The 14406-nt window shown below is 35.9% G+C and overlaps 1 protein-coding gene across 1 annotated transcript in view; it reads right to left on the reverse strand.

The window, feature by feature from the left end:
* Positions 1 to 435: 435 nt before the first annotated feature.
* The window catches only part of LOC136850682 (uncharacterized), a 55685-nt gene continuing 41714 nt past the window's right edge, over positions 436 to 14406 (reverse strand). The window contains 4 exon segments of the mRNA XM_067124483.1: positions 436 to 596; positions 6853 to 6976; positions 7850 to 8081; positions 8991 to 9152. Of these exon segments, the coding sequence (XP_066980584.1) occupies positions 456 to 596; positions 6853 to 6976; positions 7850 to 8081; positions 8991 to 9152 (659 nt within the window). The 3' untranslated portion in view covers positions 436 to 455.

Below are 14406 nucleotides of genomic sequence, written 5' to 3' on the forward strand. Positions count from 1 at the left end.
TTAAATCTAAAAATGAAAATAGAATATAGAGGAAAAAATGAGCAGAAATAGTGCAGACAATAATCTCCTACAAACTATATCCAGGAGAGTACACCCACTGGAGGTTACACCTTTAATGCTGATGTGATACGGGTCCCGCAGAGTTCTACTGAAAACCTGGGCGTCCAAGCACAATACAATATTTACGACACTAACAACCCTTTGGATGTGCTTTTGAATAATATCTTATATTATCAGTTTTTATCAACACTTTTGTCATTAATTTGATGCAATGTAATCCTCTATACAACCTGATTTTTGGCAAGGTAATAAAAGAGACAAGAAAAACTTTCAAGGTATATTGAATATTTGTTGTTCTACCATAAATGGATTCCTCAGAAACCTCGTACATTCATCACCCCAACTCTTGGTAAGCAGGCAACGGAAACAACCAGGTATGTTTCAAAAACGTTTAATCACCACTGGTTATCTGGGAATTTGTTAATCAGGCAGTCAGGAGAGTTAAAGGTGAAGACGTTGATGAAACCACACCTACCAAGGTGGTTAATGCTGGTGTAGGGGGTAGACCCTCCTGCAGAGCCCGAGCATTTACTACTCTGAAACGGAAAAGTGACTACGTTAGATACTGCAGGCTATGAGATCAATACAGTGACTGGTCCGGAGTAAGATAGAAAGCACCACACATACGGAAGTATATTTTATGTGAGTGAGAATACTTAGATAAACACATAGAAAATGATGAAATGTATCCGGTTGCATAGCTTCGGCTTAAGGACAGAATGAATTTATCTTGTATTGCAGTTTTCGACAAGCACCCCTTGTTAGGGCGCGACTCTGATGCCTTGTGGAAGGCTATTTAGTCAAGGGCTAAGGGATCTCCTCGGAAGGAAAATGTGCAGTTGCATATGAGATTCTGGCATGAGATGGTTCCGAGTACGTCTTGGCAAAAGTTACAGTGGCCTCACTCTTTAGTTGTTCTGAGTTACAGTGACATTGAAGGAGGTTGTTCCAATCTAAAAGAGGATGGATAGCCCATGATAACTACCCATCTCCACAGACATTGCCTGGGCAGTATGCCAAAGGCCTCAGTGTGAAGGTTGTTGGTTTAGAAGGGTCACAAGAACAATTCGATTCTGATGAGGAAACACCTTGCGCGCCCACCTTGAGCAGTAATAATCGACGTAACTATTGTGCGCATATTAAAAGGGAGGGCAATCATTTCCTTCGGGCTTAGGCACTACACCTTGTTTTCTATTATATTTTTTCCCTCCAAGGAGGTACAAGATAGGCCTGATATTATAGTGAACTGTCCGCAATGTCGTTCCAATCTTCTAGAGGATCCTAGGTGTAAGAATGAAACGAAGTACCACTATAAATAAAACATGAAACTGTAGAAGGTTAGATTGCAGGCATTGTTGAAGGGACCAGTCAACTGACGTGGGGCATGGACAGCTCTCAACATTACGTTCACTGACTTCCGTTTGTCATTTGCAAGAAGATCCTACTGCTTCATTGCATGCATATCTGTGCATGAAGTTTCTTTTGTCAGCTGTCCCTCCTCCTGCCCTTGGAGGAAGTGAAATCGCAAATAATATAATGTATACATCCACAAATACACACTTGTATTACACACACCCAACTACCTACCCACTCGCAAACACACCACACACACACACACACACACACACACACACATATATATATATATATATATATATATATATATATATATATATATATATATATATATATATATATATATATAGATAGAGAGAGACAGATGGTGTGTGAGTGTTGGAGAGAGAGAGAGAGAGAGAGAGAGAGAGAGAGAGAGAGAGAGAGAGAGAGAGAGAGAGAGAGAGAGAGAGAGAGAGAATTTCATATCGATTGCATATCAATTGTTAATCCTCAACAGGAAGAAGACGTGCTTGGACATACATGACGTTCGCAGAATTTCTCCACACCTGTCGCAGGTTCATATTGTAACAGTAGCTCAATGTGCTACACCCTTATATCTCGGTAATTAAGTGAAATTTCGATGAGCTGCCGGAAAGATGATGGTAAACATGACATTTGTTAGTGTAAATGTGTATGTGTGCATATGTATATTCGAAAATAAATAATTAATGCTTGAATATGCGTGTCTATGCAAACTAAGAAATCCAGGTGTCTTTTCTAATCAACTAAACAACAAATGAAGCTAAGTGCAAAGGATTAAAATGAATGGAAAAAATGGGGTCATAAAAGGAAAAGAAATGAACGCATTAGGACTTCAGCAGCAAATAATCTCAGGAAAGTTCGAACAAATTGTAACAACACTATACTGGAGAGTGATAGTACAGGCATGCATATGGCCATTGGAGAAGAGAAAGTATGAAAAGGTAATGCTGCCACATAATATAATAGAGTAAAATTCACTTATCAAAAGAAAATGGAAAGCCTTATAGAAATATGCAAAAACTGTGAAATTTGGGCAAAAGAGGAAAAAAATTTTGGAAAGCAAAAACTCAAGAGGAGGTAAAAATTAATATACTTGAGAATATAAGATAATACAAGAAAAGACATTATGAATTATAAAGCTGAGGTTTGTAGTTGTTCATGGCAGAAAAGGGCGCACTGAAGAACTAAATACCAAAGAGGCTGTCATTGTTATGAAGACAATATAAAGCATGCTGATTATAAATAAAAGAAAATTACAGAAGTAGAAATGAAGATAGTTTATGTGAGTTGTGCACAGGTACTGTTGACATCACGGAATTATGTTATGCTGAAGAGTTGGAATGAAATCGGAAGTAGCAGCATAGAAAAACGACCAAAATAGATACAACAATTATGCAAGACAGGCAAAGGAATTAAGAGATAAATATAAACAGGTAATACTGTCTGTATAGAAGGTAACTGATGATGTATTTTCTACAGAATGCAGTGTTTTCCACCTGCACTAGTAGTGTGCCACAACTAAAGAGTTGTGGAGAGAGTAACGAGGAATTAGGCATCAGGAAATGATGGTCTGATAGCACGCAAGAGCCGATACAAAGAATTCGCCCCCATTCAGGTGATGGAAGTCTTGTCAAGAAACAGACCTTTGATACTGCAAACATAAAACATTAGCAATGGCAATGTAACTATTATCAAGAAACTTAAAATATTCCAAAAGATGTTGCCTTGTAAGCAGATTTACCCAAACAACAATGAAACCGTTAGGTTTTTGCTTAGCAGGTCATCAGTCGAGATGAGATTACGAGTTCATGAATGAATGGGCCATAATAGTTCTAACAGGAATATAAAAATATCGGGGCTTTCTCTACATTCTTCCGCAGAAAAACCATGTACATACTCATGCAAGTTACGTCAATAGTAGCATTAAATCAATTATTTATACAGACGATCTCAATTATAATAACTGTTACTGTATCGGTCCCATTACCATGAATATTTACTTTTAGCTATTGATTTCGCATATAGCATATATATATATATATATATATATATATATATATATATATATATATATATATATATATATATATATATACATACATATATATACATATATATATATATATATATATATATATATATATATATATATATATATATATATATATATATATATATATATATATATATATATATATATATATATATAAATCTGCTGGGCCCTTTTACTAATAATATATGTATCTGTAATGTCTATAATTCCCCACAAGTAGCCGCTTTTACGACATATTTTCGTGATAATGTAGATGTGAATAACCAGCTTTCAAAGCCGTCGTAATGGTAACCAGTTCATTCCAAATTTCGAGCTCAGCTCGTTAGGGAGCCTTCCGGCAATGCCTTAGTGAAGTGAAAGAAGACAACAAAGACAAAGCGAGTGCTGTAATATCAGTGTGATTTCAGTTGCAAAACATAAAAAGTCGTTCACTTCAAAGCTGGAAATTTCGGCGCGGAAATTTCGCAACCGGTTTCGGCTCAAGGGAGAAGGGTTTCCGGTTCCACAAACATCGTACCAATTCCTGACATCATTTTAAAAACGTTTACCCGCGACCTGAAGTGACGATCGCATCCCTTCATTTATCTCTTTCTGTCAGCCAAAATGCGAAGAAAATTAAGTGTGGCTATAGCACTAGTAAATAAAAAATTAATATAAATTATAATATAAAAATTTAAAACATTTTAATTTATTAAACATTTGTTGTGTGAATGTCCTAAGTACAATCAGCAACGAATACAAAGTTTTGGAAATAACTCGATCAGTGAAATTTTGTCAGAAACTTCAACATTTGCAATTAATCCAATTATAAACTTTTTTGAAAAATAGTAATTTAATTGACAAAATATTGAAAAAAACAATGTAAGTAAAAACAAATCCTTCGGGCCAGCCCTGTAAGAGCTGATAAGCAGGTCAGCGGTCTGGTAAAACTATTTTCATAATAATAACAGGAATCATTTTACGAATGGAAGGCCACAGAAAATTAACATGAAACTCGAGGCACAGTTTCTTTTAATCAGCTCGTCTTCCGTGAATTTTGAAAAAACTTAAAATCACGAATGATGCCGTTTTCTTTTGCATGAGGCGTGTTCTAATGTACTTACATCCATAAACACTCACACACACACCCATGTAGTGATTTAATAATGTTATTGCGAGCACAGTTGGTGTGTCATTCTACATTTTAATGTTCAAAACAGGATCTTAGGATGAGTCACCAAACAGAGTAAGGATAATGGTCCGGATATTACAAATGAATGTAAGTATAGGAAACGGTATTGAAGTGATTTTAATTTTTCTTTCTGTAACATAATGCGTCATTTCCTCCTCCTGTGCTGTGTCACACACACATACACGTTAATGGACTACTAAATTATCTCGGATATTCGGTCTATTAGTATTTTTATTAATACTAATAAGAGCAACCCACTCCTTGGCGATTTGAACTGCTGAATAGTGAGATACCTGGACGACACTCAATCACAAAAGGCAAAAAAGGAGAAGACCCAGATATGCTGGTGTGAATACATCTTGAATCATAGGGGCCCCCTTACATCCACAACTGTGGTTTTCATCGCCCCACCCCATCCCCTCAAACCAGCAGTAAGGAAATGTATGCAGTTCTCCTTCCCAAGGGTTCTGAGGGTACTTGCGCATTATACTTTGGAAATCGCTCCTAGGATAGATAATAAGATCATTCCAAGTGTATAAACATATCTGGTTCCTTTCATTTTATGCTTTTTGTGATTTGTGGTGGATAAAGTGCTGGGACGTTGTATCATGATCAGTGATTCAAATCCCGGTGTAGGAGGTTAGCTGCTTATATAATTCGAGGCGATTTTGCCTGCTTATAATGTGCAATTCAGCTTAGACCATTTGGCAGGGCGGGGAAGGGTAACAACACAGAGTGAATGAATGGCCTGGCGTCTCACTTGTAAGAGGTTCAAATCCCAAGGACGAAGTTTTTCTTATTATGTGTTTTCTGGTGACATATATATATATATATATATATATATATATATATATATATATATATATATATATATATATATATATATATATACATATATATATTTATAAATATATATATATAATATACATATATATATATATATATATATATATATATATATATATATATATAATATACATATATATATTCTTATTATTATTATGACGACTGGAGCACATTTAATAATAATAGTATAAGGCGAAAGGGAGGCACTATGATAATATTAATAATTCTTTATCATTCAGAATCTTACAGATTAAATACTGCTGAAAAGCCTTTGGTAAATGCCACACTTTGAAGTAGGCCATGAAAAAACTAAAAGTTCAAGACGCCTGACGCAAGTAATAAAGCACCATCATCTTTACCCATTTATTTATTTATTTTTTTTTTTTAGCGCATATAAAGGTCGAAGCTGATTCGGCTGAACGTGACTGTCTGAATAGCAACTTGCACATTTAATACGTTAAGTTAAAGAGAGGAAGAACTAATAACTGACCAGAGTAATAACGTCTATACTGTTGATATTTTATGACTCGCTAAAAACTCGCTACAGGAAAAAATCACAGAATATCGTTTCTAAGCGTTATGAAGGCAAAAACGGCGTTGTGGGTTGGGAGACGTTTCCATTCCTATACTCTATATTTCCTTTTTCATAGCATACATAATTGAATCTTAGTTTAACAATTAACAGCTTAATTAGATTTATTTTTACATCAAGAACCAATTGGTTACCTAGCAACGGGACCTGCAGCTTATTGTGGAATCCGAACAATTATAGAGAAATGAATTTCTATCACCAGAAACAAATTCCTCTTGTTCTTCACTGGCCGGTCGGACGAACTCGCGACCAACAGAGTACTAACTGCAATATTAATTCATCATTTTCATTGTTTATACAAGACATCGTGAACACTTACTATATTAAGTATATCACACAAACGTACGTTAATTGACAATGATTAGCCATTTTGGAAAAACCCAGGAAATTAGCTACTGTTAAAAAATAACAACAATGAAACAGTTGTGCTTTCCAATATTCTGTTTCATTCTTTGGCGCTAAATTAAGACCCGTCAAACCATGAGAGAAGGCTTGGTTTGGCAAGCGATTTTCCATCCATCACGAAGCTACGGGACTCCCTGCCGTCTTGTATTTTCTCTGAGGCTTACAAGTTCCTTCCCTTGAAGAGGTGGATGAATCGCTTTTCTCTGGACTTAGTTCTGCTTGCTCTTCTATTATATTATTTTTTACCTTTTCTACCGCAGACAAGGGCAATGGGTTCCTCATCTCTTTGGTCTTGATTTCTTTCTATATTCTCTTCCTTAGCAAGAATCTTCCAAAATGACCTACCTGACTTACATCCCCTTCCCACCCGGAGCCAGAATTCGTTAGGAAGGCCTTCAGTTCAAACCAACCATTCTCCGTCTGAGTACAGTTCATGTCCGTGTCTATCATCCAGTAGTGCTCGCCCCACCTGTTCACAATAAAAGTACAAGTGAGTCATGAAGGTAATCATCATTTACTCATTGATTTTAGTCCGGCTAAACTTCTAGAGATATAGCATATATAGATGATGAGAAGTCAGCCGGTAAATGTATTGATATCAGTACTAATATTAGTAAAATTGGTTAAGAGAAAGGTGAACATTCAGGGGACTAGCGATCGTTATCTAGACGTGAAGCAGTGGCAACAATCCTTTTTCATCGGATCTTTTAAAATCCACTCTCTCCTCTTTGGAGGCGGATTAAAATTTATTATAATTAAAATAGTACCGAAATGTAACAGTAACAGTAAATGAATAAAAATCATAATTATAACATTAATTTGGCACTTAAGTTTCTGTACTTTTCATTGGAGCACATCCATTAGTAGTAGTAGACAGTCAAGGGTCAATTTTTGTACTAATAGTGTGCATATAACCTCACGGGTAGAACGAGCTGAAAGGCCATGAAGTTGTCTAGCAAGTTTAAACAAGAGTTTTGCATGTGTCATATTTGATACTGAAAGATCAGAACTAAAAGAGAAGTAAAACAAGCACTTTGATGGTAATAAATAAATAAATGAAAGGGAAAGAATGCTGGAGTGTATCCTCAAGCAAGGAATTCAAACCCAAAACTGTATAAGACCACGCTACAGCACAGAGGCTGGGGCACAACAAAAGGTACAATAACATTGGTCACATGGTTAACATCCGGCGTAAGGCACTAAATGGATGCATCTGAGATGACCCGAAAATCATACACGCTTGCAAAGATACTTCAGTCAATCAAGTTCATTATGAAAGCAAGTAGCAAAGGTAATGGAAAAAATAACAGCTTTGGTATACGTGGTCCCACATTTGACTCACAGGTTGAGTTCTTGGTATCCGGGGTTTCCAGCCTGGTTGGTTGTCCATGCAAGTGGAGACCCGACAGCAGCTTGACCCTCGTAAGTGCCTTGACCTGGCTCTCCCCCTTCCCAGTCTAGCCTGTTGTCTCCAACACGCCAGGAATTGTATTTGTTGTAATGGTCAGTATCGCCCAAAGAGTTCGTTTCCATGTCGATGGCGCAAGGGTCCGTGGTAACGTCGTCGGTGCAGCCTGGAGATACAGAAGTGCTGGTAAAAGGTCCAGAACCCCTTATTAAGGTCAATGACTTTTTGTTAAATGGCACTGGACTTTATGCAGATGGAGCAGTGACTCATTCAGCTTTAAATCTGAAAAACCAATCTTGCCTCATCTTTGTGATTTATGATCACACGAAACAACTGTCAAGAAGCTATCCATGACAAAAACATACACTTCATTCTGAAGTGTACTGAAAGGCCCCGGTCACTAAAACTTATCGCCAAGTTGAATTTTATCACCCTAATACAATTAATCAAACTGTTATCAGAATTATCACTGGCGTTCGAGTGATCAGTTTAAATGCTCTTTTATATTTTTCTCTAACAACGGACGTCTGTGATGAAAATATTTCAGAAATTATAAACATTCTCACCATGGGAAATATTGCGGCGTCAATACTGCAAAAATGTAACAGCAACATAGTCAGTTACTAATTGCATGTATTAAGAAAATGTCAGTTACATCAGGATATCAAATATATACCTCAACATATTTCATACATATATTCCTTATCATCAAAATAAAACACATCTAGAAATCTGAAATGTTTCTGCAATGAACATTCTTAAATATTACCAAACTAAAGAGTACCATTACGGGTTTACCGGTGACCTAATGGTGCCAAAGTGATCTAGGTCTGATCTCACTACCTTTAATACAAAGTAACTATAAATGGAAGCTTCGAATGATAACCTCAGAAGATACTATTTGACACTCATTCCCTATGGATTGCAGGGCGACCATTATTACGACTGTATTGATAAAAGGTATTGAAATTCCAAAGAGATCATAGGCTCTTGAAATGCAGTTCAGACATTACTGATCTTTTTGCGGCACTGTCCCATCATGCAGTGAGATTCGTAACTCAGACACATCCCTTACCAGGCCGCTGATTCTCGCCGATTCCACCTCGAACGAAGAGATCCTGGCCATCAATAGTCTGCTTTTGCATGAAGATGACGGTTCTGTGGATACCATCTACGATTGGGGGAACTGTTGGTCCCTCGGTGGTGGATATGAAGGGCGTGGGTGCCGTAGTGTGATCTGAAATGAATCGACATAGGGAGCTGTCATACTTTTTTTTTATGCATAAACCGATTTAGTTAGCAACCCACTGCCCTCATCAATCGTGATAGGAAAAAATAAAAGAAGGGAAGGTGAAAGAGTGGCAATTAACCATGAGAGATGAAGAGTCATCATCTTGAAGAGAGGGAAATAAGAGAATTCAGAAAACGAAGCCTAACCTGAATATATATGTGTGTGCATGAGTGTATTCTATTAAGTCATTCTAAATACCTTGTTATTTCAAGTAAAAACGAAATCTGAAAAACAACAAAATAAGATTAGTAATCTTCCGGGCATGTTTCTATGCATTCAAAATGGAACAATATTCCGGATTAATTACCAGTTGCAGTATACGACCCAGTTTAAACATACTACACGTGAGCGCAATTTTCCCAATTTAGAATTGAGTCCGCACGATTTCCTCTACCCATTCGAGAGTTTAAATGGAAATTTGGATATCATGACCTCTAACTGAAATCAAAGTTCTTAACTATTTGATAGGCAATATCTGCAGTTTAAGTGGTGGTTCTTATTACGTTAATTATCAACAGGCAGGCCTTATTCTTTCGACAGGATAACAAGGTTAGTCTGCTGGTTAAGCTTCAACGAAACAGAACTTCCTGTGTGTAAAAGAGAGGAAAACATGGCTTAAGAGCCACAACACCGTCAATTTCTGAAGGAATATTAGGAAACTGTCCAGAATATTGACGGTCTACTAAGAAATGGTTGCTGAAGGCATAAATGACTGACATACCGGATACTGTGTCACTGTTATTGATATCAACAATACTGTTAATGTGGGTCCACCTGGGAGAGTCCAAAAGAATAATCAACTGTATAAAACCTACCGAATGCATAAAAACAAACAATGAAATGCATAAGTTAAGTACACCTTAGTTTAACCAGACCACTGAGCTGGTTAACGACTCTCCTAGGGCTGGCCCGAAGGATTAGACTTATTTCACGTGGCTAAGAACCAACTGGTTACCTAGCAACGGAACATACAGCTTATTGTGGAATCCGAACCACATTATGACGAGAAATGAATTTCTATCACCAGAAACAACTTCCTCTAATTCTTCATTAGCCGGCCGGAGACTCGAACTCGGGCCTAGCAGAGTGCTAGCCGAGAACTCTATCGACTCGTTCAACGAGAAAGTATGAAACGCATAAAACGATTAAATGCATAAAACGATGAGTCCTCGAATAACTCTATTCACCAAAACTACTTGAGTAATGTTCGGTTGTTAAGTTAGGAAAAGGGGGCTTTGATGAAATGAGGGAAAGGAAAGGAAGAATCAAAAGAAGGTAACCTTATCTCTTTGAAATGTGTAATCTCTTTATCTTTTGTAGCTGTTGGGAAGTTTCCTCTTTCTCATTGCTTCCGATAATACGTAAGCTTTCGAGTCATAATATTTCGCTCGAGGAGACATCATCCGAAGTATCACATATCTCACTATTTAAAACGAATTTATGCTAGCGTGGCTTTGGAAATACTATCAATAAGTTTCTTTTGTTCGTTTTACATTTATTCCATTTAGAAAAGACCAACCACGGCGAAAGAACAATAAAAAAACCAAGACGTATAATGTCAGACATAGAAGGATGTTGGATTAAATCCCAAAACACAAATAAATACGAAAATGTGTAAGATAAACGAGGATCAAAACCAAAAGTTCACGACGCGAGTTTTCGCACTTAGGAGATATTTCGATGAAGCCAGTACACACAAAAGGTGAGCGAAGTTATTTAAAAGGTGCTCATCTACTCGAATCTTGAGACAAATACAGTAAAATGAAAACAAATACAAAACCAACATAAGAATGTGAACAGGGAAAAAGCACATCGCAACTAAACTCATTATTCAAGAAGAAAAAAATACCACCAGCACAACTCAACAACCAGATGATTTTAGATGAATTTAATATACATGAACCATTTGTTTTTTTAAAAATACGTAAAAGTAGAATAACCTGTTTATTTAATCTCCTGACACTAGGACAGAGCATTTTTAAGTGGCTGTGGTCGGACACCAGTTGGAAAACAGAGAAGGAATAAGTGGTGGTTGAAAAGAGACAAGGCAAACCTCCATACTTTATCTTTGGGATGTTCGAAGTACAGTCTCTAATCTAAGACCACGAAGACTAAATGTAAGAACTTCCACAATTCACTCAATGCATATCTTATCTGCCAACTTTCCTGCTTAGTATCAATCGTACAGGAAATGACTAAACCTCTTAATGTTCGTTTTTTCTCTTGATAGGTAGCGTTCTTTAACGAGCTTTCGTGTTACTGATGCTTGTTGGTAGGTTTTGGTAATGTAACCAAGCAATACTAATATCCGAAATTAGTTTAACCAACAAGTCGCGATTCTGAAATCTGGTAAGGCCACCACAAAGGATGTCTTCTGAAAGGTGGGGTAAAAATTGCAACAAGAAAAAGTTTGATAAAAACCACTTCACTTTTATTGAAGTGTAATCACAAGCATTAATGGAAAAGTACTTGACGAAACGGAAACCAATAAAAATAACCGTGATGTGGATAGATCTTATAACTCTAAACTGGAACTAAACCTCCAATTAGTGTGTGAGCGTTGTCTGCTACAAAAACGCTGTGCGATAAATCTGACAACTGAGGATATAAAAACCTGTATTCATGGCAAGCTGAAAGTATGTAAATGTTATGGCGTGCCATCTCAAGAAATGTGCTACATGCTGTAGAAACCAACATATTACAGTCTCTCCTTACTACCGTCCATACATACGGTATAATGGAAAAAAAAATGCAGGAAAAGCCCAAAGGGATTTTTGCAAATATGTGTATGTTTGTATATATATATATATATATATATATATATATATATATATATATATATATATATATATATATATATATATATAGTTCTGAGTATAAAATCTCATGATACTCTTATCAGGGTTCATTCTGAATCATCCCTTTTTGGTTGACTAAACTATCCCAGTCAGGAGAAATACACTTATCCTTATGTAACTCCATTCAAATTTTAAGGTAAAGTGACTTCATCTAATAGGTATATATATATATATATATATATATATATATATATATATATATATATATATATATATATATATATATATATATATAGCCCATAAGGGAAGAAACACATTTTTCTCTTACTATTGTTTTTTACAGATGATTAATTGCACAAGTTTATAAGAACTCATTCTATTTCCTTTAAAGCAAAAATCGCACCCTCCATTATTTAGCTTGCCTTAAAACAAAAGGAAATTTGATAGCTCATGACGGGGAGGGCTGGTATAAATAAACGAGTCAGTCATTCATTCTCCAAATAAACGAGTCAGTCATTCATTCTCCATTTTCTTTATTGTCGCAATCTCAGAAAACTGGTTTCATGGTCGTCATCAGCAAGCACTCTTTCATGACTTTGTAAAACTAAATTATATGTGCTAATTGATTAAGTGAGTTAGTAAGGGCTCTTGGTGCATTTTTGGATATTTGCGCGAGCGCGCGTGTGTGTGAGAGAGAAAGAGACAGAGAGAGCGTTCCATAACTAATGAGTATGTTTATATGGTAAAATACTACACAAATATTTGCAAAATTTTAGGTATTTCTGACATTGATGTTTTCACCATGAATGACTTCAGTATTTATGGACTAGCAGATGATTTCACCAAGGCAAATTTACCAAGTGATGCATATAATTTAGTAAAACGGGTTACGAACATGAAAATAAAATAATTAGTTATAACTATCTATAAAAAGTAATCAAACGAAGCAGATTTATGAAAGCTAGTGATTTTGCATACAGTCAGTTAGGTCCATAAAGGCTTGATAATACTAATAATGAAGGATGACCAGATACTTATACCTATTTAAACTTGACGTAAAAAATAACTTGATACGTAAGACGGCAAAAGAATATAAGAGAGAACATGGAACATTTTAGAAGTGGAGCATTTTGAAGATCATTGGGGTAAGGATTGTTTTTCTTGGGGGTAGAGCAGATTTGGTTACTCTGCCAAAAATGAATATAAATGATATTATTAGGTCATTCATACTGGTCAGTCAGTATTTCCAATGCCAGAGTGATGTGCCATTTGGCTGAAGCATGGAAGTTTAAAATATATCACTGATGGTGAATATGAAACATACATACACACAGACACACACACACACACACACACACACACACACACACACATATATATATATATATATATATATATATATATATATATTTATTGCAAAATAATCATGGTAATTAATATGGAAATGATATATATAGGCAGTCCCCGGTTTATGATGGGTCCGGCTTATGATGTGTTAAATGTATGTTTTTTGTCCAAAAGAACGCTCTCAAAATGTAATCAAAGAACGCTCCCTGTTTGTTTACATTGTATTAATATGTGAAATTTAAGATTTATTGAGTATTGCAAACTTTACTTATATGACAATTGTGGAGTGTGTTTAATCAGGTATATATGTGTTTGTGTTGTAAAACAATTATTGTTTTGCCCCCTTTATGAGGGTGACGCCTTTGATTCCCCATTCCCTGTGCTGTGTCGTCCCAAGAGTTTCTTGCTATTTTTATATTGAAGTTGTAAATTGATGTACCAATTGTGTTTTGTATCTTGTTTGTACCGTTATTGTGAATTTTTGATTGAACTGGGAATTATAAAAAGAACTGTGGAACCTGTTACGTTCTCCCCAAGCTGTTTGAATTTTGAATTTTTGTGAGAGGAAATAAACGATTGAAGGAAGAGCGTTTTTCTCTCTCCGTGAGAAAGTTTGAATATTGAGGAGATAATGTTCACAATGAGGCCAGAGGCCCCAAATAACCTACATGATGTCCCAAGGTTACAACGCTTTTCAAATACATTCATCAGGAAATTATTTCCCGGTTTACAACGCATGTTCCGGGGTTACGATGTGTCGTACGCTGATCTGATGGAAGAAATATGGCTCCAAAACAGCAGATTAATAAAAATTTGGGTTTTTTTTTATGAAAAACTCAATAAAAATGCAGTTTACATCGTTTTCAATACAACCAAATCATTAAAAGTAAGGTTTTCTTAGGATTTTTGACGCTTTTTCGGTTTACGACGATTTTCAGTTTACGACGCGGCATAAAAACGGAACCCCCATCGTAAACTGGGACTGCCTGTATATATATATATATATATATATATATATATATATATATATATATATATATATATATATATATATA

The sequence above is a fragment of the Macrobrachium rosenbergii genome, chromosome 3, assembly GCF_040412425.1.
Source record: "Macrobrachium rosenbergii isolate ZJJX-2024 chromosome 3, ASM4041242v1, whole genome shotgun sequence".
Taxonomy (NCBI): Eukaryota; Metazoa; Arthropoda; class Malacostraca; order Decapoda; family Palaemonidae; genus Macrobrachium; species Macrobrachium rosenbergii.